The sequence below is a fragment of the Nerophis lumbriciformis genome, linkage group LG05 (genome assembly GCF_033978685.3).
Source record: "Nerophis lumbriciformis linkage group LG05, RoL_Nlum_v2.1, whole genome shotgun sequence".
Lineage (NCBI taxonomy): Eukaryota > Metazoa > Chordata > Actinopteri > Syngnathiformes > Syngnathidae > Nerophis > Nerophis lumbriciformis.
This window is the reverse complement of record NC_084552.2, coordinates 286,870-310,000: the sequence shown is the minus strand read 5'-3', so window position 1 is coordinate 310,000 and position 23,131 is coordinate 286,870. Positions and strand designations below refer to the sequence as shown.

General features: G+C 39.8%; 1 protein-coding gene across 2 annotated transcripts; it reads left to right on the top strand.

Moving 5' to 3' along the window:
- The first annotated feature begins 10,624 nt into the window (after positions 1–10,624).
- On the top strand, positions 10,625–22,429 carry ankrd16 (ankyrin repeat domain 16). 2 transcript variants are annotated; one of them, XM_061959130.2, is made up of 7 exons: positions 10,625–11,083; positions 16,987–17,177; positions 17,248–17,290; positions 17,350–17,458; positions 17,515–17,676; positions 19,710–19,788; positions 21,328–22,429. In XM_061959130.2, exons 1-7 carry the CDS (start codon positions 10,752–10,754, stop codon positions 21,468–21,470), a joined length of 1,059 nt encoding a protein of 352 aa, XP_061815114.1. In that variant the 5' UTR covers positions 10,625–10,751; the 3' UTR covers positions 21,471–22,429. The 2 variants fall into 2 exon arrangements, with proteins under 2 accessions (XP_061815114.1, XP_061815112.1); XM_061959128.2 differs by having other exon boundaries at positions 16,957–17,177.
- The last annotated feature ends 702 nt before the right edge of the window (positions 22,430–23,131 follow it).

The window sequence follows — 23,131 nt, the reverse complement described above, 5'->3', positions numbered from 1 at the left end:
GCAAAAAACAGAGACCTAATCCTGCAGCCACCAAACAGGATCCCCTCAACGCCTTGACTGCGCCTAGAAATTCTGTCCATAAAAGTTATGAACAGAATCGGTGACTAAGGGCAGCCTTGGTGGAGTTCAACCCTGACTGGAAACGGGTCCAATTTACTGCCGGCAATGCGGACCAAGCTCTGACACTGATCATACAGGGAGCGGACCGCCACAATCAGACAGTCCGATACCCCATACTCTCTGAGCACTCCCCACAGGACTTCCCGGGGTACATGGTCAAATGCCTTCTCCAAGTCCACAAAGCACATTTAGACTGGTTGGGCAAACTCCCATGGACCCTCAAGGACACTGCCGAGAGTATAGAACTGGTGCACAGTTCCACAACCAGGACGAAAACCACACTAGTCCTCCTGAATCCGAGGTTCGACTATCCGGCGTAGCCTCCTTTCCAGTACATCTAAATAGACCTCAACGGGAAGGCTGAGAAATATGATCCCACGATAGTTGGAACACACCCTCCGGTTCCCCTTCTTAAAGAGAGGAACCACCACCCCGGTCTGCCAATCCAGAGGTACCGCCCCCGATGTCCACGCAATGTTGCAGAGTCTTGTTAACCAAGACAGCCCCACAGCATCCAGAGCCTTAAGGAACTCCGGGCGGATCTCATCCACCCTCGTGGCCTTGCCACCGAGGAGCTTTTTAACAACCTCGACAACCTCAGCCCCAGAAATAGGAGAGCCCACCACAGATTCCCCAGGCACTGCTTCCTCATTGGAAGACGTGTTGTTAGGATTGAGGAGGTCTTCGAAGTATTCCCTCCACCGATCCACAACATCAGCAGTCGAGGTCAGCAGAACACCATCCGCACCATACACGGTGTTGACATTGCACTGCTTCCCTTTCCCGAGGCAGCGGAAGGTGGTCCAGAATCGCTTCGAAGCCGTCTGGAAGTTGTTTTCCGTGGCTTCGCCGAACTCCTCCCATGTCCGAGTTTTTGCCTCCGCGACTGCTGAAGCCGCACACCGCTTGGCCTGTCGGTACCTGTCTGCTGCCTCCGGAGTCCTATAAGCCAAAAAGAACCCGATAGGACTCTTTCTTCAGCTTGACGGCATCCCTCATTGCTGATGTCCACCAACGGGTTCTAGGATTACCGCCACGACAGGCACCAACTACCCTGCGGCCACAGCTCCAATTGGCCGCCTCGACAATAGAGGTGCGGAACATGGTCCACTCGGTCTCAATGTCCAGCACCTCCCTCGTGACATGTTCAAAGTTCTCCCGGAGGCGGGAATTGAAACTCTCTCTGACAGGAGACTGCTAGGCTCCCGCCATCAGTGTGTGAATGTGTGTGTGAATGGGTGAATGTGGAAGTAGTGTCAAAGCACTTTGAATACCTTGAAGGTAGAAAAGCACTATACAAGTATAACCCATTTACCATTTACTCCATAACATAACATAACATGGTCACTACTGCCTACTTTCTCTTGTTATATTCTTATTTTTACTGTTTTTATCCATTATTTACTTTTTACTTTTTAAATTCAATCTCAATTCTCTACATTGCTGCTGGAAATGTTATTTTCCTAAGGGAACTCTTCTGAAGGAATCAATAAAGTACTATCCATCTATCTGATGGAAAACCTCAAGTTTAGTCACATGCCATTTGTGTTCCAGCTTTCTACACAATAGTTTAAGAGCTCTAGATGGAGCCCACATCATTTGGAAATGGTGCCATTACCGAAGGCAGTAGGCCAGCAAGAGTCATCGTTGTGACAGCATTAATGTTGCGGCTGCTAAAGCAGTTATTATTATTATTAGCTCGGTGATGATGAGTCAGAACTATGTGGTAATTATCGGACATTACTTTAGTGTACGGGAATATCATAACTTTGGAGGTGGTGACACCCAGGACAAGCACTAGATATATTGTATTACCGTTGCGATGCGTGGGTTCATTTATTATTTGTGTAAGACCACAGCTATCAATTAGAGTCTGGCGCACCACGCACGGAGGGTCTGATGGGGTATACATATGGATATTAAAATCTATCATTATAATTATATTATCTGCGTGCATCACTAGATCAGCGACAAACTCTGAAAATTCACTGATAAAGTCCGAATAGGGCCCAGGGGGGCGGTAGATAACAGCCAGGTAGAGAGGCAGCGGTGCGACAGACCTTATAGTGAGCACCCCCCCCCCCCCCCATAGTTAGTAGGAGATGCCTCGTTAAGCGGGAAAAATTTATCTGGTTTGAGCCAGGTTTTGCTGAGACCAATGACGTTAAGATTGTTGTCTCTAATGACCTCATTAACTAATAAAGTTTTGGGAGACAATGATCTTATGTTTAAAAAGCCCATATTTTAGGTAGTGGGCTGCTTTGCGCAATTCTTGTTAATGTTATCCGTAGTAGTGATATTGGTAACATTACGTTTATTTTGTGTAGTGCGCCTTGAATAATTTCTACCATATCTAGGAATTGATATGACGGGAATTTTCAGATTGTTTGCTTGGTGCTGCGATACACTGAACGCATCATAAATTGCCAGCTCAGTAGAATGCATGTCCACCTCTGGCACAGTCACTGCAGAAATAACATGATGTGAGTTGTGTATTATTCTAGGAGAAATGCTATGAGGGCAGGGATTTTACAGCCTGGCGCTGGCTAGTTCTAGATTAACTGACTCCTCACCCCCTAAAAGGCGCACCCCATGGTTTACAGAAGAAACTAGAGCTCATAAATTATCATGTAGAAAGTTGGAACGCAAATGGCGCGCGACTAAGCTTGAGGTTTTCCATCAGTTTAATATCGTATAAACGCATGCTTACCTTAGCTAAAGCTAAATATTACTCAAATCTCATCCGCCTCAACAAAATCGACCCAAAATTATTGTTTAGTACAGTAACATCACTAACCCAACAAGAGACTCCTCCCAATAGCTCCACCCACTCGGCAGATGACTTTATGAATTTCTTTAATAAGAAAATTGAACTCATTAGAAAGGACATTAAAGACAACGCATCCCAGCTACAACTGGGTTCTATTAACACAGATACAACTGTATCTACGACGGATACTGCAATACAAAATAGTCTCTCTCTTTTTGATGAAATAACATTAGAGGAACTATTACGGCGTGTAAGTGGGATAAAACAAACAACATGTTTACTTGACCCACTTCCTGGGAAACTTATCAAGGAGCTTTTTGTATTATTAGGTCCATCAGTGCTAAATATTATAAACGTATCACTTTCCTCTGGCGCTGTTCCCCTAGCATTCAAGAAAGCAGTTATTCATCCTCTGCTCAAAAGACCTAACCTTGATCCTGACCTCATGGTAAACTACCGACCGGTGTCCCACCTTCCGTTTATCTCGAAAATCCTCGAAAAAATTGTCGCACAGCAGCTAAATGAACACTTAGTGTCTAACAAACTCTGTGAACCTTTTCAATCCGGTTTCAGGGCAAATCACTCTACGGAGACAGCCCTCGCAAAAATGACTAATGATCTACTGCTAACGATGGATGTCATCTATGTTGCTGCTTCTTGATCTTAGCACTGCTTTCCATAGGGGGGGGGGGGTTACCCACATGTGCGGTCCTCTCCAAGGTTTCTCATAGTCATTTACATCGACGTCCCACTGGGGTGAGTTTTTCCTTGCCCTTATGTGGGCTCTGTACCGAGGATGTCGTTGTGGCTTGTGCAGCCCTTTGAGACACTTGTGATTTAGGGCTATATAAATAAACATTGATTGATTGATTGATATACATGATGTAAGAATATATGTCATGTAGTAACATTCATAATAACATGTAATATATACATGATGTAAGTATATATGTCATGTAGTAACATTCATAATAACATGTAATATATACATGATGTAAGTATATATGTCATGTAGTAACATTCATAATAACATGTAATATATACATGATGTAAGTATATATGTCATGTAGTAACATTCATAATAACATGTAATATATACATGATGTAAGTATATATGTCATGTAGTAACACTCATAATAACATGTAATATATACATGATGTAAGTATATATGTCATGTAGTAACATTCATAATAACATGTAATATATACATGATGTAAGTATATATGTCATGTAGTAACATTCATAATAACATGTAATATATACATGATGTAAGTATATATGTCATGTAGTAACATTCATAATAACATGTAATATATACAGGATGTAAGTATATATGTCATGTAGTAACATTCATAATAACATGTCATATATACATGATGTAAGTATATATGTCATGTAGTAACATTCATAATAACATGTAATATATACATGATGTAAGTATATATGTCATGTAGTAACATTCATAATAACATGTAATATATACATGATGTAAGTATATATGTCATGTAGTAACATTCATAATAACATGTAATATATACATGATGTAAGTATATATGTCATGTAGTAACATTCATTATAACATGTAATATATACATGATGTAAGTATATATGTCATGTAGTAACATTCATAATAACATGTAATATATACATGATGTAAGTATATATGTCATGTAGTAACACTCATAATAACATGTCATATATACATGATGTAAGTATATATGTCATGTAGTAACATTCATAATAACATGTCATATATACATGATGTAAGTATATATGTCATGTAGTAACATTCATAATAACATGTAATATATACATGATGTAAGTATATATGTAGTATCTAGTAACATTCATAATAACATGTGATATATACATGATGTAAGTATATATGTCATGTAGTAACATTCATAATAACATGTAATATATACATGATGTAAGTATATATGTCATGTAGTAACATTCATAATAACATGTAATATATACATGATGTAAGTATATATGTCATGTGGTAACATTCATAATAACATGTAATATATACATGATGTAAGTATATATGTAGTATCTAGTAACATTCATAATAACATGTGATATATACATGATGTAAGTATATATGTCATGTAGTAACATTCATAATAACATGTAATATATACATGATGTAAGTATATATGTCATGTAGCAACATTCATAATAACATGTAATATATACATGATGTAAGTATATATGTCATGTAGTAACATTGATAATAACATGTCATATATACATGATGTAAGTATATATGTCATGTAGTAACATTCATAATAACATGTAATATATACATGATGTAAGTATATATGTAATGTAGTAACATTCATAATAACATGTAATATATACATGATGTAAGTATATATGTCATGTAGTAACACTCATAATAACATGTCATATATACATGATGTAAGTATATATGTCATGTAGTAACATTCATAATAACATGTCATATATACATGATGTAAGTATATATGTCATGTAGTAACATTCATAATAACATGTAATATATACATGATGTAAGTATATATGTCATGTAGTAACATTCATAATAACATGTAATATATACATGATGTAAGTATATATGTCATGTAGTAACATTCATAATAACATGTAATATTTACATATTTTGATCATTTCTAAGCAAATGGCGGCGTATTAGTTTCACTAACGCATCACAACGTTCACTTTCCCTTCAACAACAACAAGACTACTAATCAAGAAATACAAACATAACCAAACAATCACTTACTGTACAATGTCTGCTCTCAGATGAAGTATTCATCATAATACACCTGCTGTAAAGGTGCAGTGGGAGAAAGAGACCGCACGGAGACAGTGACGTCGTTAGCTGGCAGCAAGTTGATAGAAATAAAGAAATGTGTGTGAAGTGTGTATTTAATCCCAATGAATAAGGTGTGACTATGTGTAGCAAGCATATGAAGGTTGTTACCAGGTGGTGTTGAAGGTGCGTGTTGAGATCGAGGCGGAAGTCCAGAAAGGGCAAGGCAGGCTTGGAGGTCCAAAGACAGGCAGGATCCGGGGAGACGAGACACACAGCTCGATGACGGGGACTAAAAAAACACAAGGAGCGAGGAAGCACATAGGCAATGAAAGCTGGAGACATATTGAGGCTTACTGTACATGGACAAGGAGCTACGTTCTGGCACTGGAACGCAAGACGCGCTGGCTTATGAAGGCAGGTCTCTCATCAGAGGCAGGTGTGTTGATTGCAGAGGTCGGAGAGGCACACCCGTGGGCGTGTCCTGAGATGCGCTGAGCGGAGCGCAGAGCAGAAAGAGAGGCGGCAGGTGTGTGATCCGTAACACCCGATTGTAATCAATTTAAAAAGCAAGCATCTTTGTGTTTTGTGGCCATCTCTGGGTCTACCTTGGATGTCAAAGTTGACCAACTTGTGGGTTTATGTCCACAACCTTCAACTATCCAGGTGAGAGACATGATTTATCATCTACAATTAACTTTCACCAACTCAGAGGCCATGCAGCAGCTCAATATGTCAATATAGCAGCATAAGCTAGTTAGCTCTCTGTGATCACATCGTTGCTAAAAGTAGTTCCTCTGTGTTAGCGCTTATAATAACAATATTGCTAATACTTGTTCATATTCAGGTCATGACATGTAAATTCAGTATTGTTGGCATTTTTAGATGTTTTTTTGCAGTGCTTTATGAGTGCAATAGTGTGCTCCCTTGATCTGCATTGTTAGCCACCTCTTACTTGCCATATTTTACCACTTAGAATGCATAAAAAGATGTTCTTGCCTTACACAAGGATTGTGAACGATGGGAAAAACAGTGTGGAGGAAATCATTATTTGCAGACAAAGAGCTTTATTTGACACAATGCACATTTATTTGCAATAACAGATAAATCGTCCATGTTAAAAAAAATGTATGACAAAAAAAAATAAAATAAATAAAAATCTCGCTGTACATATCCTACCAAGTCAGTCCTACACTGTTTCAATGTCCATTTCTCTGATGATGCAATTGTTGATGACTGAAGTGTTGATATCAACCAAACCTACCCCCCCCCCCCTTTTTTTCAAGGTTAAAAATGATTTTCTAGGTAAAAAATGATTTTCTAGGTAAAAAATGATTTTCAAGGTAAAAAAAAATTTTCAAGGTAAAATTTTTTTTTCAAGGTTAAAAATGATTTTCAATGTAAAAAAAATGATTTTCAAGGTAAAAAACAATTTTCAAGGTAAAATTTTTTTTCAAGGTAAAAAATGATTTTCAAGGTAATGAATACGAAGGTCCTGAGTAGTCTTGGGTTCAATCCCGGGCTCGGGATCTTTCTGTGTGGAGTTTGCATGTTCTCCCCGTGACTGCGTGGGTTCCCTCCGGGTACTCCGGCTTCCTCCCACCTCCAAAGACATGCACCTGGGGATAGGTTGATTGGCAACTCTAAATTGGCCCTAGTGTGTGGATGTGAGTGTGAATGTTGTCTGTCTATCTGTGTTGGCCCTGCGATGAGGTGGCGACTTGTCCAGGGTGTACCCCGCCTTCCGCCCGATTGTAGCTGAGATAGGCTCCAGCGCCCCCCGCGACCCCAAAGGGAATAAGCGGTAGAAAATGGATGGATGGATGAATGATTTTCAAGGTAAAAAAAAATTTTAAGGTAAAAAAAATTGTTCAAGGTAAAAAAAAATTTTCAAGGTAAAAAATGATTTTCAAGCAAAAAAATGATTTTCATGGTAAAAAAAAATTTTAAGGTAAAAAAAAATATTTCAAGGTAAAAAATTGTTTTCAAGGTAAAAAATGATTTTCAAGGTAAAAAATTATTTTCAAGGTAAAAAAAAATTTTTATGTAAAAAAAATATTTCAAGGTAAAAAATTGTTTTCAAGGTAAAAAATGATTTCCAAGGTAAAAAATGATTTTCAAGGTAAAAAAAAATTTTTATGTAAAAAAACTTTTTCAATGTAAAAAAAATTTTTCAAGGTTAAAAATGATTTTCAAGGTAAAAAATTATTTTCAAAGTAACATTTTTTTTTCAAGGTAAATTTATTTTTTCAGGGTAAAAAATTATTTTCAAGGTAAAAAAAATTTTTCAAGGTAAAATTTTTTTTTCAAGGTTAAAAATGATTTTCAATGTAAAAAATGATTTTCAAGGTTAAAAATGATTTTCAAGGTAAAAAATGATTTTCAAGGTAAAAAAAAATTTTAAGGTAAAAAAAATTTTTCAAGGTAAAATATTTTTTCAAGGTTAAAAATGATTTTCAAGGTAAAAAATGATTTTCATGATAAAAATGATTTTCAAGGTTAAAAATGATTTTCAAGGTAAAAAATGATTTTCAAGGTAAAAAAAAATTTTAAGGTAAAAAAAATTTTTCAAGGTAAAATATTTTTTCAAGGTTAAAAATGATTTTCAAGGTAAAAAATTATTTTCAAGGTAAAAAAAAAATTTCAAGGTAAAAAATATTTTTCAAGGTAAAAAATGATTTTCAAGGTAAAAAAAATTTTTCAAGGTAATTTTTTTTTTTCAAGGTTAAAAATGATTTTCAAGGTAAAAAATGATTTTTAAGGTAAAAAAATTTTTTAAGGTAAAAAAAAATTTTTCAAGGTAAATTTTTTTTTTCAAGGTAAAAAATGATTTTCAAGGAAAAGAATGATTTTCAAGGTAAAAAAATTTTTTCATGGTAAAATTTTTTTTTCAAGATTAAAAATGATTTTCAATGTAAAAAATGATTTTCAAGGTAAAAAAAATGTTCAAGGTAAAAAATATTTTAAGGTAAAAAATGATTTTCAAGGTAAAAAATGATTTTCAAGGTAAAAAAATTTTTTAAGGTAAAAAAAATGATTTTCAAGGTAAAAAATGATTTTCAAGGTAAAAAATGATTTTCAAGGTAAAAAAAAATTTTAAGGTAAAAAAAAATGATTTTCAAGGTAAAAAATGATTTTCAAGGTAAAAAATGATTTTCAAGGTACATTTTTTTTTTCAAGGTAAAAAATGATTTTCAAGGTTAAAAATGATTTTCAAGGTTAAAAATGATTTTCAAGGTAAAAAATTATTTTCAAGGTAAAAAAAATTTTTAAGGTAAAAAAAATGATTTTCAAGGTAAAAAATGATTTTCAAGGTAAAAAATGATTTTCAAGGTACATTTTTTTTTTCAAGGTAAAAAATGATTTTCAAGGTAAAAAATGATTGGCATTTTTAGATGTTTTTTTTGCAGTGCTTTATGAGTGCAATAGTGTGCTCCCTTGATCTGCATTGTTAGCCACCTCTTACTTGCCATATTTTACCACTTAGAATGCATAAAAAGATGTTCTTGTGAACGATGGGAAAAACAGTGCGGAGGAAATAATTATTTGCAGACAGAGAGCTTTATTTGACACAATGCAAATTTATTTGCAATATAAGATAAATCGTCCATGTTAAAAAAAATTTATGACAAAAAAAAAATAAAAAATAAAAATCTCGCTGTACATATCCTACCAAGTCAGTCCTACACTGTTTCAATGTCCATTTCTCTGTTCTCAATTGTTGATGACTGAAGTGTTGATATCAACCAAACCAGAAGACTTAGGATACATATTTCAAAAGACAGGGTTCAATGAAAGAATATAGAATAGATTCTAGCTCGGTCCACACTCCATGTCACCAGGTGGCGCTAATGCACACCAGAAGGTTGCTTGCCAGCTGCCATTTACCAAAGAAGAAGAAGAAGAAGAAGAAGAAGAAGAAGAAGAAGAAGAAGAAAAAGAAGACATCGTCACTTCCGGTAAGTTGTCAGACAGCAAATAGCTAGTAGCTTTTATTGAGCAGTTGTCATGGCAACTACACACTTCTTTCTCTTCAACACGATAAGCGAATAACTTTTATGTGCCAACTATCATTAAATGTCATCAATCCATGTTTTTAATAGTAGGAGACATTTGGACTTGATATCCACATGGTCGACAACATTTGGACGTGATATCCACACGGACGACAACATTTGGACGTGATATCCACACAGTCGACAACATTTGGACGTGATATCCACACGGACGACAACATTTGGACGTGATATCCACACAGTCGACAACATTTGCACGTGATATCCACATGGACGACAACATTTGGACGTGATATCCACATGGTCGACAACATTTGGACAAGATATCCACATGGACGACAACATTTGGACGTGATATCCACATAGTCGACAACATTTGGACGTGATATCCACATGGACGACAACATTTGGACGTGATATCCACATGGACGACAACATTTGGACGTGATATCCACATGGTCGACAACATTTGGACGTGATATCCACATGGTCGACAACATTTGGACGTGATATCCACATGGACGACAACATTTGGACGTGATATCCACATGGTCGACAACATTTGGACGTGATACCCACATGGTTGACAACATTTGGACGTGATATCCACATGGTCGACAACATTTGGACGTGATATCCACATGGACGACAACATTTGGACGTGATATCCACATGGTCGACAACATTTGGACGTGATACCCACATGGTTGACAACATTTGGACGTGATATCCACATGGTCGACAACATTTGGACAAGATATCCACACAGTCGACAACATTTGGACGTGATATCCACACAGTCGACAACATTTGGACGTGATATCCACATGGACGAGAACATTTGGACGTGATATCCACATGGACGACAACATTTGGACGTGATATCCACATGGTCGACAACATTTGGACAAGATATCCACACAGTCGACAACATTTGGACGTGATATCCACATGGACGACAACATTTGGACGTGATATCCACATGGACGACAACATTTGGACGTGATATCCACACGGACGACAACATTTGGACGTGATATCCACATGGACCAAGACGCTGTCAGCAGGCTGCTGGTGAAAGTGACCCAGGAAGGAGACCTTAGTCAGCTGCTAAAACTCTTCCAGTCGTGCGGTCCCTCTGCGTGTCAGCTGGTCCACTTGGGCCGGTCCGGGGACTCTCTTCTGCACCACGCCGCCAGACATGGTCGTCTGGACTTCTTACACTTCCTCATCGGAGATGTCGGCATGGAGCTGGAAGTCTGCAACCTGGACTACAAGAGACCCCTACACGAAGCTGCGTCCATGGGCCACACTGCCTGTGTCTCCTATCTGCTGAGGCGTGGAGCCCGCGTGGACTGCTTGAAGAAGGCCGATTGGTGAGCACTTGTCATTACATTCACATCTCTATCATTTACAAACATGTTTAATGAGTGACAAGCCGATACGTTGTCATTACATTCACATCTCTATCATTTAGAAACATGTTTAATGAGTGACAAGCCGATACGGTGTCATTACATTCACATCTCTATCATTTAGAAACATGTTTAATGAGTGAGAAGCCGATACTTTGTCATTACATTCCCATCTCTATCATTTCGAAACATGTTTAATGAGTGAGAAGCCGATACGTTGTCATTACATTCACATCTCTATCATTTAGAAACATGTTTAATGAGTGAGAAGCCGATACGTTGTCGTTACATTCACATCTCTATCATTTAGAAACATGTTTAATGAGTGACAAGCCGATACGTTGTCATTACATTCACATCTCTATCATTTAGAAACATGTTTAATGAGTGAGAAGCCGATACGTTGTCATTACATTCACATCTCTATCATTTAGAAACATGTTTAATGAGTGAGAAGCCGATACGTTGTCATTACATTCACATCTCTATCATTTAGAAACATGTTTAATGAGTGACAAGCCGATACGTTGTCATTACATTCACATCTCTATCATTTACAAACATGTTTAATGAGTGACAAGCCGATACGTTGTCATTACATTCACATCTCTATCATTTAGAAACATGTTTAATGAGTGACAAGCCGATACGGTGTCATTACATTCACATCTCTATCATTTAGAAACATGTTTAATGAGTGAGAAGCCGATACTTTGTCATTACATTCACATCTCTATCATTTCGAAACATGTTTAATGAGTGACAAGCCGATACGTTGTCATTACATTCACATCTCTATCATTTAGAAACATGTTTAATGAGTGAGAAGCCGATACGTTGTCGTTACATTCACATCTCTATCATTTAGAAACATGTTTAATGAGTGACAAGCCGATACGTTGTCATTACATTCACATCTCTATCATTTAGAAACATGTTTAATGAGTGAGAAGCCGATACGTTGTCATTACATTCACATCTCTATCATTTAGAAACATGTTTAATGAGTGAGAAGCCGATACGTTGTCATTACATTCACATCTCTATCATTTAGAAACATGTTTAATGAGTGAGAAGCCGATACGTTGTCATTACATTCACATCTCTATCATTTAGAAACATGTTTAATGAGTGAGAAGCCGATACGTTGTCATTACATTCACATCTCTATCATTTAGAAACATGTTTAATGAGTGAGAAGCCGATACGTTGTCATTACATTCACATCTCTATCATTTAGAAACATGTTTAATGAGTGAGAAGCCGATACGTTGTCATTACATTCACATCTCTATCATTTAGAAACATGTTTAATGAGTGAGAAGCCGATACGTTGTCATTACATTCACATCTTCATCATTTAGAAACATGTTTAATGAGTGAGAAGCCGATACGTTGTCATTACATTCACATCTCTATCATTTAGAAACATGTTTAATGAGTGACAAGCCGATACGTTGTCATTACATTCACATCTCTATCATTTAGAAACATGTTTAATGAGTGACAAGCCGATACGTTGTCATTACATTCACATCTCCATCATTTAGAAACATGTTTAATGAGTGAGAAGCTGATACGTTGTCATTACATTCACATCTCTATCATTTAGAAACATGTTTAATGAGTGAGAAGCCGATACGTTGTCATTACATTCACATCTTCATCATTTAGAAACATGTTTAATGAGTGAGAAGCCGATACGTTGTCATTACATTCACATCTCTATCATTTCGAAACATGTTTAATGAGTGAGAAGCCGATACGTTGTCATTACATTCACATCTCTATCATTTAGAAACATGTTTAATGAGTGAGAAGCCGATACGTTGTCATTACATTCACATCTTCATCATTTAGAAACATGTTTAATGAGTGAGAAGCCGATACGTTGTCATTACATTCACATCTCTATCATTTAGAAACATGTTTAATGAGTGACAAGCCGATACGTTGTCATTACATTCACATCTCTATCATTTAGAAACATGTTTAATGAGTGACAAGCCGATACGTTGTCATTACATTCACATCTCCATCATTTAGAAACATGTTTAATGAGTGAGAAGCTGATACGTTGTCATTACATTCACATCTCTATCATTTAGAAACATGTTTAATGAGTGAGAAGCCGATACGTTGTCATTACATTCACATCTTCATCATTTAGAAACATGTTTAATGAGTGAGAAGCCGATACGTTGTCATTACATTCACATCTCTATCATTTAGAAACATGTTTAATGAGTGAGAAGCCGATACGTTGTCATTACATTCACATCTCTATCATTTAGAAACATGTTTAATGAGTGACAAGCCGATACGTTGTCATTACATTCACATCTCCATCATTTAGAAACATGTTTAATGAGTGAGAAGCTGATACGTTGTCATTACATTCACATCTCTATCATTTCGAAACATGTTTAATGAGTGAGAAGCCAAGGACCAATCAGCGCGCCAGCTTTTCAATATTTGACCAATCACAGAGGAGAAAAAAGTTCGAAAAATAAAGTGTGGTTATTATTATTAGTAGTATTATTATTTATGGCTCTTTGAAGGGAGACTGGCTCATTATTTTCATTATTTTGTTTTAACGGTTTTCTTTTTGGGACTCATGCAGATCCCAAATACACAACATAGGAAAAGTTGCTTTTGCATAATAGATTACGTCAAGAAAACAATCACTGGTTGCAGTTTTTAGATGTGGACCAGAATACTTGAAATCAACATTAATAATTCTCTATATGTCATACTTGCCGAAATTCCCGAAATCCAGCGCCTCTCCCGAAAACCTCCCGGGACAAATTTTCTCCCGAAAATCTCCCGAAATTTAGGCGCTGACCTGAGTGACGTGTTGACAGCCTGTTGTACATGCACATGTGACCCACCCATAATGTCACATTTTTGTGTTGATTTATTTAGTTTATTTTGTGGTTTGAATTCGTTTTTGGAGCTGCCATTACACATTTATCAGTATTCACATTGGTCAGTAGGGCGTTTCTTCCCAATTGAATGCTATCACCTGCAGACCGGAAGTGTCTTGTCATTCTGATGAGCGCGACCAGTCTGTGAACAATTGAAACGTCCTGTGTGCTTTTTCCTCCTGTATAACAGGTTCGTTTTGGTGAATCAACTCACTGAATAATATCCATGTGATCTTTATAAGTTTAAGTACACATTCTGATGGTGGAGCCTAACTCTAAAGTGTTTGTGAGTTGTAGTTTGTATTTGTGAATGAATCCAGTGCACAGCTACAGTAATCAATACAAAAAGGCGACGTGAGTGCGCAATGTTTATATAGGAACTTCTGATCCTAATTCAGACTCCCAAATTTAGAGCTCCCGTTTTCTTATTGATTTTATAATGTATATTTGTATAATGTGTGTGTTCTGAAATTGTGACAGAGAATAGAACAAGGATGGACAATTCAACCCTTAACTCAACAATGAGTAGAGGAGTGTTATGTGTGTGTATATGTGTAAATAAATGAACACTGAAATTCAAGTGTTTCTTTTATTTATTTATATATATATATATATATATATATATATATATATATATATATATATATATATATATATATATATATATATATATATATATATATAGCTAGAATTCACTGAAAGTCAAGTATTTCTTATATATATATTAACCACGCCCCCCGCCCCCCACCCCCCACCTCACGAAATCGGAGGTCTCAAGGTTGGCAAGTATGCTATATGTGGAAACTAAACACTAGTTTGAATTTTGCTCACCTAAAAAACTTTGTTGCACAAGAGCATTTTACAATGCAGCAAAAATACACGGATAAAACGTGTGAATAAAAATGTACATTGTATAAATAAAAGTACAAGGACATGATCAAAATGAGTGAGAAGCCGATACGTTGTCTATATCCAACATAATGTTGGATATAGAGAACATACAAATCCTTTATTTATTGAATCAAAAATACTGAAATTCCATGACATAGTGAATTTGCAAACCGCTAAAATGATACACAAAGCAAACTATAACCTGCTAGCCAAGAATATACAACAATTCTTCTCAAAAAAAGAGGAGAAATATAATCTTAGAGAAAAATGTAATTTAAAACATTTGTATGCACGTACAGCACTTAAGACCTTCAGTATATCAGTATGTGGAATTAAATGATGGGATGGATTAAGCAAAGCAATCAAACAATGTACTAATATGATCCACTTCAAGAAACTCTTCAAACTTAAAGTGTTTACAAAGTACAAAGAAGAAGAACCATGACAAACATTTTCAATTTATTTCATCCATCCATTCATTCATTCATTCTCAAAATAATCTTACTTATCTCAACATATGAAATATGACTTACTTCACCAATTATTATTATTTATTTATTTTTATTGTGATTACTTATGGAGTATATTGTGAATAAATTGTGAACAAAACGTTTTAGCAACTGTTATGTAAAAGAAAAGGGGTAGGATTAAATAAGCTCTGCTTCTTCCTACTCCTTTTCGAACATGTTGAAAAGAGAAACTGGAAATTGTGATGTATCATGTTGTATGCTTGCATGTTCAAAATAAACTCAAACTCAAACTCAAAATGGCACTACACTACCTGGTGTGCGAATGCTTAAACTACTTGACATATCCACTTCACAACAACGAAGCAGAAAAGTGAATCCAAATGCTGCTAAGTTTTTTTGGTCTCTGACTCCTTTTCTGGTGCAGTCTGCAGTGGTGGGCGCAGGCAATTGCAGATGCCACATGCACATATAAAATGTCTCCCAACAGAATTATTTTGGATGACATATATGTTGAGTAAAAAGGACCACCAAGACAGAATAGTACTTGGTCAAGTTTTACTAAAGCTTTAGGAGACAAGCCTTTACAACGCAATGATAGCATCAGCAAGAGAGGTCTAAAAGTAAGACAAAAGTAGTTAACTCTTATAGTGAGAAGGCAACACCCCACCCTTACAGAGAGAGATGCACCTGCTGATAAGAGGAGGGACCGTGTTCTTCACGGAACGGAACTGAATCAAACCTCCCTTTTGAGGAGTGCTTCATCATGTTAGTGCAGACACTGGATGCTCCAGGACCAAATATGGAATTCAAGGTTCAAGGTTCAAGGTTCAACTTTATTGTCCCCGCGGGGAAATTTCTTGGGCACAGTGCATCATTGCTTTCTTAACATACCCAAACACAACAGAACAAAAACACAAGCACAGACACAACCACAACCATACAACTAACATTTAAACATCAGAACATGGAGCTTGATAGACATAGGTGGCACTTTGATGTAGGCATAAAATCTACAGTATGGAGATAAAGATAAAGTACCAGTGTGCTTTGCACTAGAGCTCATGGATAAAGTGCTGTGTGCTAAAGTGCTTAGTTCTAAAGTGCTATGTGCTAAAGTGCTATGTGCTAAAAAAGTGCTAACCTATGTATTAACATTCTATTGCACATTGTTGGTCAGCTTAATGGAGGCTGGGACAAATGATAATTTAAGGCGGTTAGATTTGCATAGTGGGACCCGGAGTCTTCTCCCTGATGGCATGGTTCCATATTCAGGGAAGAGTGGGTGTTGTGAGTTGGAAATAATTTTCTTAGCTTTTTTCCTAACTGCCTGCTCATAGATGCTCTGTATAGGCTCATAATTCAACAGCAGATAATAAGGCAACGGAAATATACCGGCCGCACGGACATCTCCAGAGTGGAAAAGTACCAGTAGCATGATCACACAATACAATGTCATACTAAAGTATATCAACAATATATGCCTTCTCCACACAATGATGCTGTTGAAGATTGACAAATGGTGACATCTTTCCTTGTTCCTTCAAAGGACACCGTTGATGATGGCTTGCACCCGCAGGAACCTTGACTTGATCCAGGAGCTGATCCAGCACTCTGCAGACCCTCTCCTGAAGAACAAAGATGGCTGGAATGCCTTCCACATTGCCTGCAGGGAGGGTGATCCCGGCGTGGTGCGCTATCTTCTTACCGCCGCTCCAGATGTGTGGAGAACGGAGAGTAAGACGCGCAGGACGCCGCTGCACACGGCCGGTGAGACTTAGTGGCGTATCTGAGGCAAGACCTCTGGTTTAATACACATCTTGTTTTTCTTCACACTCAGCCATGCATGGCTGTGAGGAAGTTGTTCAAATCTTACTTGAAAGGTAAGTAGGCCAACATATTTGATGAGCACTTCACAATCATTCCAACATGATGTGTCTAGATGTGGCTACACCCCGGACGCCAAGGACAGCTGTGGAGTCACTCCTTTCATGGACGCTGCGAGGAACGGACACGTCTCTGTGGCCAGGCTTCTCCTGGCCAAACATCAGGTAGATGGACACTAGTTGCTTTTTTCCAACGGCTGCTAACATGTCCTGTGCGTTAGGCGTCTCCAACTGCAGCTGACACGCTTGGAGCTCAGACGGTGCACCACGTGGCTGTCACTGGCCAGGAGGAGGCGCTGCACTTCCTAGTAAGGGAGCTCAATGTGGACGTGAACCAGAGGGCGACTGGGATGCAGCTGACTGCCTTGCACTATGCCGCCAAGGTAAAATGATCTCACACGTAAGGACATCTTTACATGACACATGCAGTCCAAAGCAGTACGTCCGTCGCCGGCTACTTTCCTTGGCAAGCCATTGGATGCCGTCATGTCAGGCACCACACCTTGATTACAAAATGACCAACAATTATAATGTTGACAGATACTTTGGCCTGGATGAAGGCTGTCCTATCTGGTCAGACCCAATGTGTCCGTATGACTGCTACTGATATCAAGACTCTTCTCTTCTCCCTGTGTGGAAACCACTGTGTGTGAGACGTTCATGTGTGCAGATGACAGTTGTAGACAACTGTGTAGGTAGTGAGATACATCAGTTACTATCCTCACTACCTGCTGCTTGTAGACAACTGTGTAGGTAGTGAGATACATCAGTTACTATCCTCACTACATGCTTGTTGTAGACAACTGTGTAGGTAGTGAGATACATCAGTTACTATCCTCACTACCTGCTGCTTGTAGACAACTGTGTAGGTAGTGAGATACATCAGTTACTATCCTCACTACCTGCTGCTTGTAGACAACTGTGTAGGTAGTGAGATACATCAGTTACTATCCTCACTACCTGCTGCTTGTGTACAACTGTGTAGGTAGTGAGATACATCAGTTACTATCTTCACTACCTGCTGCTTGTAGACAACTGTGTAGGTAGTGAGATACATCAGTTACTATCCTCACTACCTGCTGCTTGTATACAACTGTGTAGGTAGTGAGATACATCAGTTACTATCCTCACTACCTGCTGCTTGTAGACAACTGTGTAGGTAGTGAGATACATCAGTTACTATCCTCACTACCTGCTGCTTGTAGACAACTGTGTAGGTAGTGAGATACATCAGTTACTATCCTCACTACCTGCTGCTTGTGTACAACTGTGTAGGTAGTGAGATACATCAGTTACTATCTTCACTACCTGCTGCTTGTAGACAACTGTGTAGGTAGTGAGATACATCAGTTACTATCCTCACTACCTGCTGCTTGTAGACAACTGTGTAGGTCGTGAGATACATCAGTTACTATCCTTACTACCTGCTTGTTGTAGAGGGTGGTTGTAGACAACTGAGACTCACCAATTAATTTACCTGACACTTTAACAATTTGATTTAGGGAATTATTGTCCTTATGTCTCATGGTTCAGTCATCCATGACTGAACCATGAGACCAGGGAGAAGGACAAGTGACTGAACCTTGAGACCAGGGAGCAGGACAAGTGACTGAACCATGAGACCAGGGAGCAGGACAAGTGACTGAACCATGAGACCAGGGAGAAGGACAAGTGACTGAACCTTGAGACCGGGGAGAAGGACAAGTGACTGAACCATGAGACCAGGGAGAAGGACAAGTGACTGAACCATGAGACCAGGGAGAAGGACAAGTGACTGAACCATGAGACCAGGGAGCAGGACAAGTGAATGAACCATGAGACCAGGGAGCAGGACAAGTGACTGAACTATGAGACCAGGGAGCAGGACAAGACAGGTTCTATAAAACATGACCATGATGGTCTTGTCAACATTAAAATGAAACAGTTTTCTCAGACGTTGGTGAGCCTTTTTACACACCGCATCATAGTTCGCTTCACATTTCAGTTGTTCATCAATTCTAGTCCCAAGGTATTTATACTTGTGCACATATTCAATGACCTGGCTTTTAATCTCAGTGGGCTGGTTCACATGGGGTCTCTTCCTAAAGTCCGTCAGCATGTCTTTTGTTTTTGATGAGTTGAGCTGCAGGTAAGACTCATCACACCAGTCATCAATAATGGCTGCTTTCATCTCCATGGATTATTGTTCTGTTGTCATATTTACTCTGACACGTGTTGACATGTGATTATTGTTCTGTTGTCATATTTACTCTGACACGTGTTGACATGTGATTATTGTTCTGTTGTCATATTTACTCTGACACGTGTTGACATGTGATTATTGTTCTGTTGTCATATTTGCTCTGACACGTGTTGACATGTGATTATTGTTCTGTTGTCATATTTACTCTGTATCTATTTGGAAATGTGACTTTAGGAAGGCCATGTTTCCACCATAAAGACCCTGCTGGATTTGGGCGCCAATATTCATGCTCAGGACAAGAAGAGAAGAACCGGTAAGCAAGTTATCACCATCCCTCCATTTTCTACCGCTTATCCCTTTACAGTCGGAGGGGCGTGGGGGGGGGGGGTGGAGCCTATCCCAGCTGCACTCAGGCCGAAGGCAGGGTAGACCCTGGACAAGGAAGGCGGGGGTAGACCTTGAACAAGGAAGGTGGGGTAGACCCTGGACAAGGAAGATGGAGTACACCCTGGACAAGGAAGGCAGGGGTAGACCCTGGACAAGGAAAGCAGGGGTAGACCCTGGACAAGGAAGGTGGGGTAGACCCTGGACAAGGAAGGCAGGGGTAGACCCTGGACAAGGAAGGTGGGGGTAGACCCTGGACAGGGCCAACACAGACAGACAACATTCCCACTCCAGGGACCATTTAGTGTTGCCAATCAGCCAATCAGCCTATCAGGTGCATGTCTTTGGAGGTGGGAGGAGCCTATCCCCAGGTGCATGTCTTTGGAGGTGGGAGGGGCCTATCCCCAGCTGCATGTCTTTGGAGGTGGGAGGGGCCTATCCCCAGCTGCATGTCTTTGGAGGTGGGAGGGGCCTATCCCCAGCTGCATGTCTTTGGAGGTGGGAGGGGCCTATCCCCAGCTGCATGTCTTTGGAGGTGGGAGGGGCCTATACCCAGGTGCATGTCTTTGGAGGTGGGAGGGGCCTATCCCCAGCTGCATGTCTTTGGAGGTGGGAGGAGCCTATCCCCAGGTGCATGTCTTTGGAGGTGGGAGGAGCCTATCCCCAGCTGCATGTCTTTGGAGGTGGGAGGAGCCTATCCCCAGGTGCATACGCAATAGAATAGATTTTTATTATGCTTTCTTTTTATTTGTGAAATGTAAAAACATTTGTATAACATTCCTCCTGAACCTGGAGGTGCTGTTTGCAACTTGCTCACAGTTACGTTCTCCGAGAACACCATCGGTTAGCTAGAGTTGCTATTTGTGCTAGGACAGACCACAATTGTCTATATTTTCCACAATTACTAAGTTTATGTACACCCAAAGCTAATGTGCACGTGTTACGTCATTACGTAGGAGAAGTCGCAAGAGGGCTTGAAATACTAAGGTAGCGCCCTCTAGGCATCTTTGCAAATAGATCCTCTCAGAACCATGAGGAGTGAATGATTAAGTGCACACGCTCATTTATTCAGGAGCATATTTGACAAGAAGCACAACCCAAGTTGTGATTGCTCCAAACTGCTTAGTCAGCAATAACAGCAGTTGTAATGTAAACAGCACGCCTTAATTCCACTTCAAAATATGAGTGGGGCTACCGACATTTTCTAGCACATTTAGAAGTGAATAAACCACTCCTTACTTCAAATGCCTCTGTTTTAGACCTGCTAAAAACTAGGTCCGGAGGTTGCCTACAGCCACGGCTGGAAATACCAATGTTTTTTGACTCCAAATAATTTAGAGACAGCACCCAATATTTTATTTAGTAAAAAACGTGTATGTTAATTCCAAGAGTCAGGAATGACGGCACACAAAGAAAATGATGAGCTATTAACCAAGATGGCCTTCATTCCCCAATATTGTCTCTCCAGCTCTCCACATGGCTTGCATCGGTCAGCATGCAGATGCTGTCAGGACTTTGCTGCAGCTCGGACTGGACGATTCCCAGGATGCATCTGGGATTACAGCAAGACAGCATGCCAAAAAAACCAATATAATGCACCTTTTTGACTGATTTGATCTGCTTATAGTTGGGTTGTATTAAACACATTTACTCCTTTTTATTTGAATATTCAAATATATTCTTATTTATTTTCAAGCTGGTGGTGAGTCGGCTCCGATGGTGGGGGAGGATGCCGGGCAGACCTGGCAGGGCCACACGTATAGTGAGGGTCTGCTGGACGTCTGGCAGAGTCTCCCTTCAGAGAGAGTTTCAATTCCCACCTCTGGGACAACTTTGAACATGTCACAAGAGAGGGCCTGGATACTGAGTCTGAGTGGACCATGTTCTGTGCTTGTATTGTCCAGGCAGTCCATCAGAGCTGTGGCCGCAAGGTAGTTGGTTGGTGCATGTCGTGGCGGTAATCCCAGAACATTAAGGGATGCCGTCAAGCTGAAGAAAGAGTCCGATCGTGTCCTTTTGGCTCATGGGACTCCGGGAGCAACGGACAGGTACCGACAAGCTTAGCGGTGTGCGGCCTTGGCGGTTGCAGAGGCAAAAACTCGGAACTTGGAGGAGTTCTGAGAAGCCATGGAGAACGACTTCCGTACGGCTTCGAGGCAATTCTGGACCACCTACCGCCCTCTCAGGAGGAGGAAGCAGTGCACTGTCAACATCGTGTATGGTGGGGATGGTGTGCTGCTGATGTCCACTGGGGGTGATGTGGATCGGTGGAACAAATACTTCGAAGACCTCCTCAATCCCATCTACACGTCTTCCAGTGAGGAAGCAGTGCCTGGGGACTCTGTGGAGGGCTGTTCTATTTCTGGGGCTGAGGTTACCGAGTTAGTTAAGAAGCTCCTTGGTGGCAGGGTCCCGGGGGTAGTTGAGATCCGCCCGGAATTACTTCAGGCTTTGGATGCTGTGGGGCTGTCTTGGTTGACAAGACTCCTCAGCCTTACCAGTGAGGTCTATTCAGGTTTACTGGAGAAGAAGCTATGCTGGATAGTCGAACCTCGGATTCAGGAGGAGCAGTGTGGTTCTCGTCTTGGTCGTGGAACTGTGGACCAACTCTACGCTCTCAGCAGGATACTTGAGGGTGCATGGGAGTTTGCCCAAACAGTCTACATGTGCTTTGTGGATTTGGAGAAGGCATTCAACCATGTCCCTCGGGAAGTCCTGTGGAGACTGCTCAGAGAGTATGGGGTAACAGTCCATTTGATTGTGGCGGTCCGCTCCCTGCATGATCAGAGCTTGGTCCGCATTGCCAGCAGTAAGTTAGACCCGTTTCCAGTGAGGATTGGACGCCGCCAAGGCTGCCCTTTGTGACCCATTCTGTTCATAACTTTTATGGACAGAATCTCTAGGCGCAGTCAGGGCATTGAGGGAATCTGGTTTGGTGGCTGCAGGATTAGGTCTCTGCTTTTTGCAGATGATGTGGTCCTGATGGCTTCATCTGGCCAGGATCTTCAGCTCTCATTAGATTGGTTGGCAGCTGAGTGTGAAGCGACTGGGATGAGAATCAGCACCTCCAAGTCCATGAGTCCAGGGTTCTCACCCAGAAAAGGGTGGAGTGCCATCTCAGGGGTGGGGAGGAGATCCTTCCCCGTGGAGGAAGTCTTGTGCACGAGTGAGGGAAGAGTGGATTGTGAGATCGACAGGCGGATCGGTGTGAAGTCTGCAGTGATGTAGACCCTGTATCAATCCATCGTGGGGAAGAAGGAGCTGAGCCGGAA

What these genes read in the sequence shown, in the direction of transcription:
- ankrd16 (XM_061959128.2), top strand. Translation starts at nt 10,752, where the DNA reads ATGGACCAAGACGCTGTCAGCAGGCTGCTGGTGAAAGTGACCCAGGAA. An exon ending in TTCTCCTGGCCAAACATCAG is followed by an intron (nt 17,459 to 17,514) that starts GTAGATGGACAC and finishes CCTGTGCGTTAG; the next exon opens with GCGTCTCCAACTGCAGCTGA. An exon ending in CCTTGCACTATGCCGCCAAG is followed by an intron (nt 17,677 to 19,709) that starts GTAAAATGATCT and finishes ATGTGACTTTAG; the next exon opens with GAAGGCCATGTTTCCACCAT.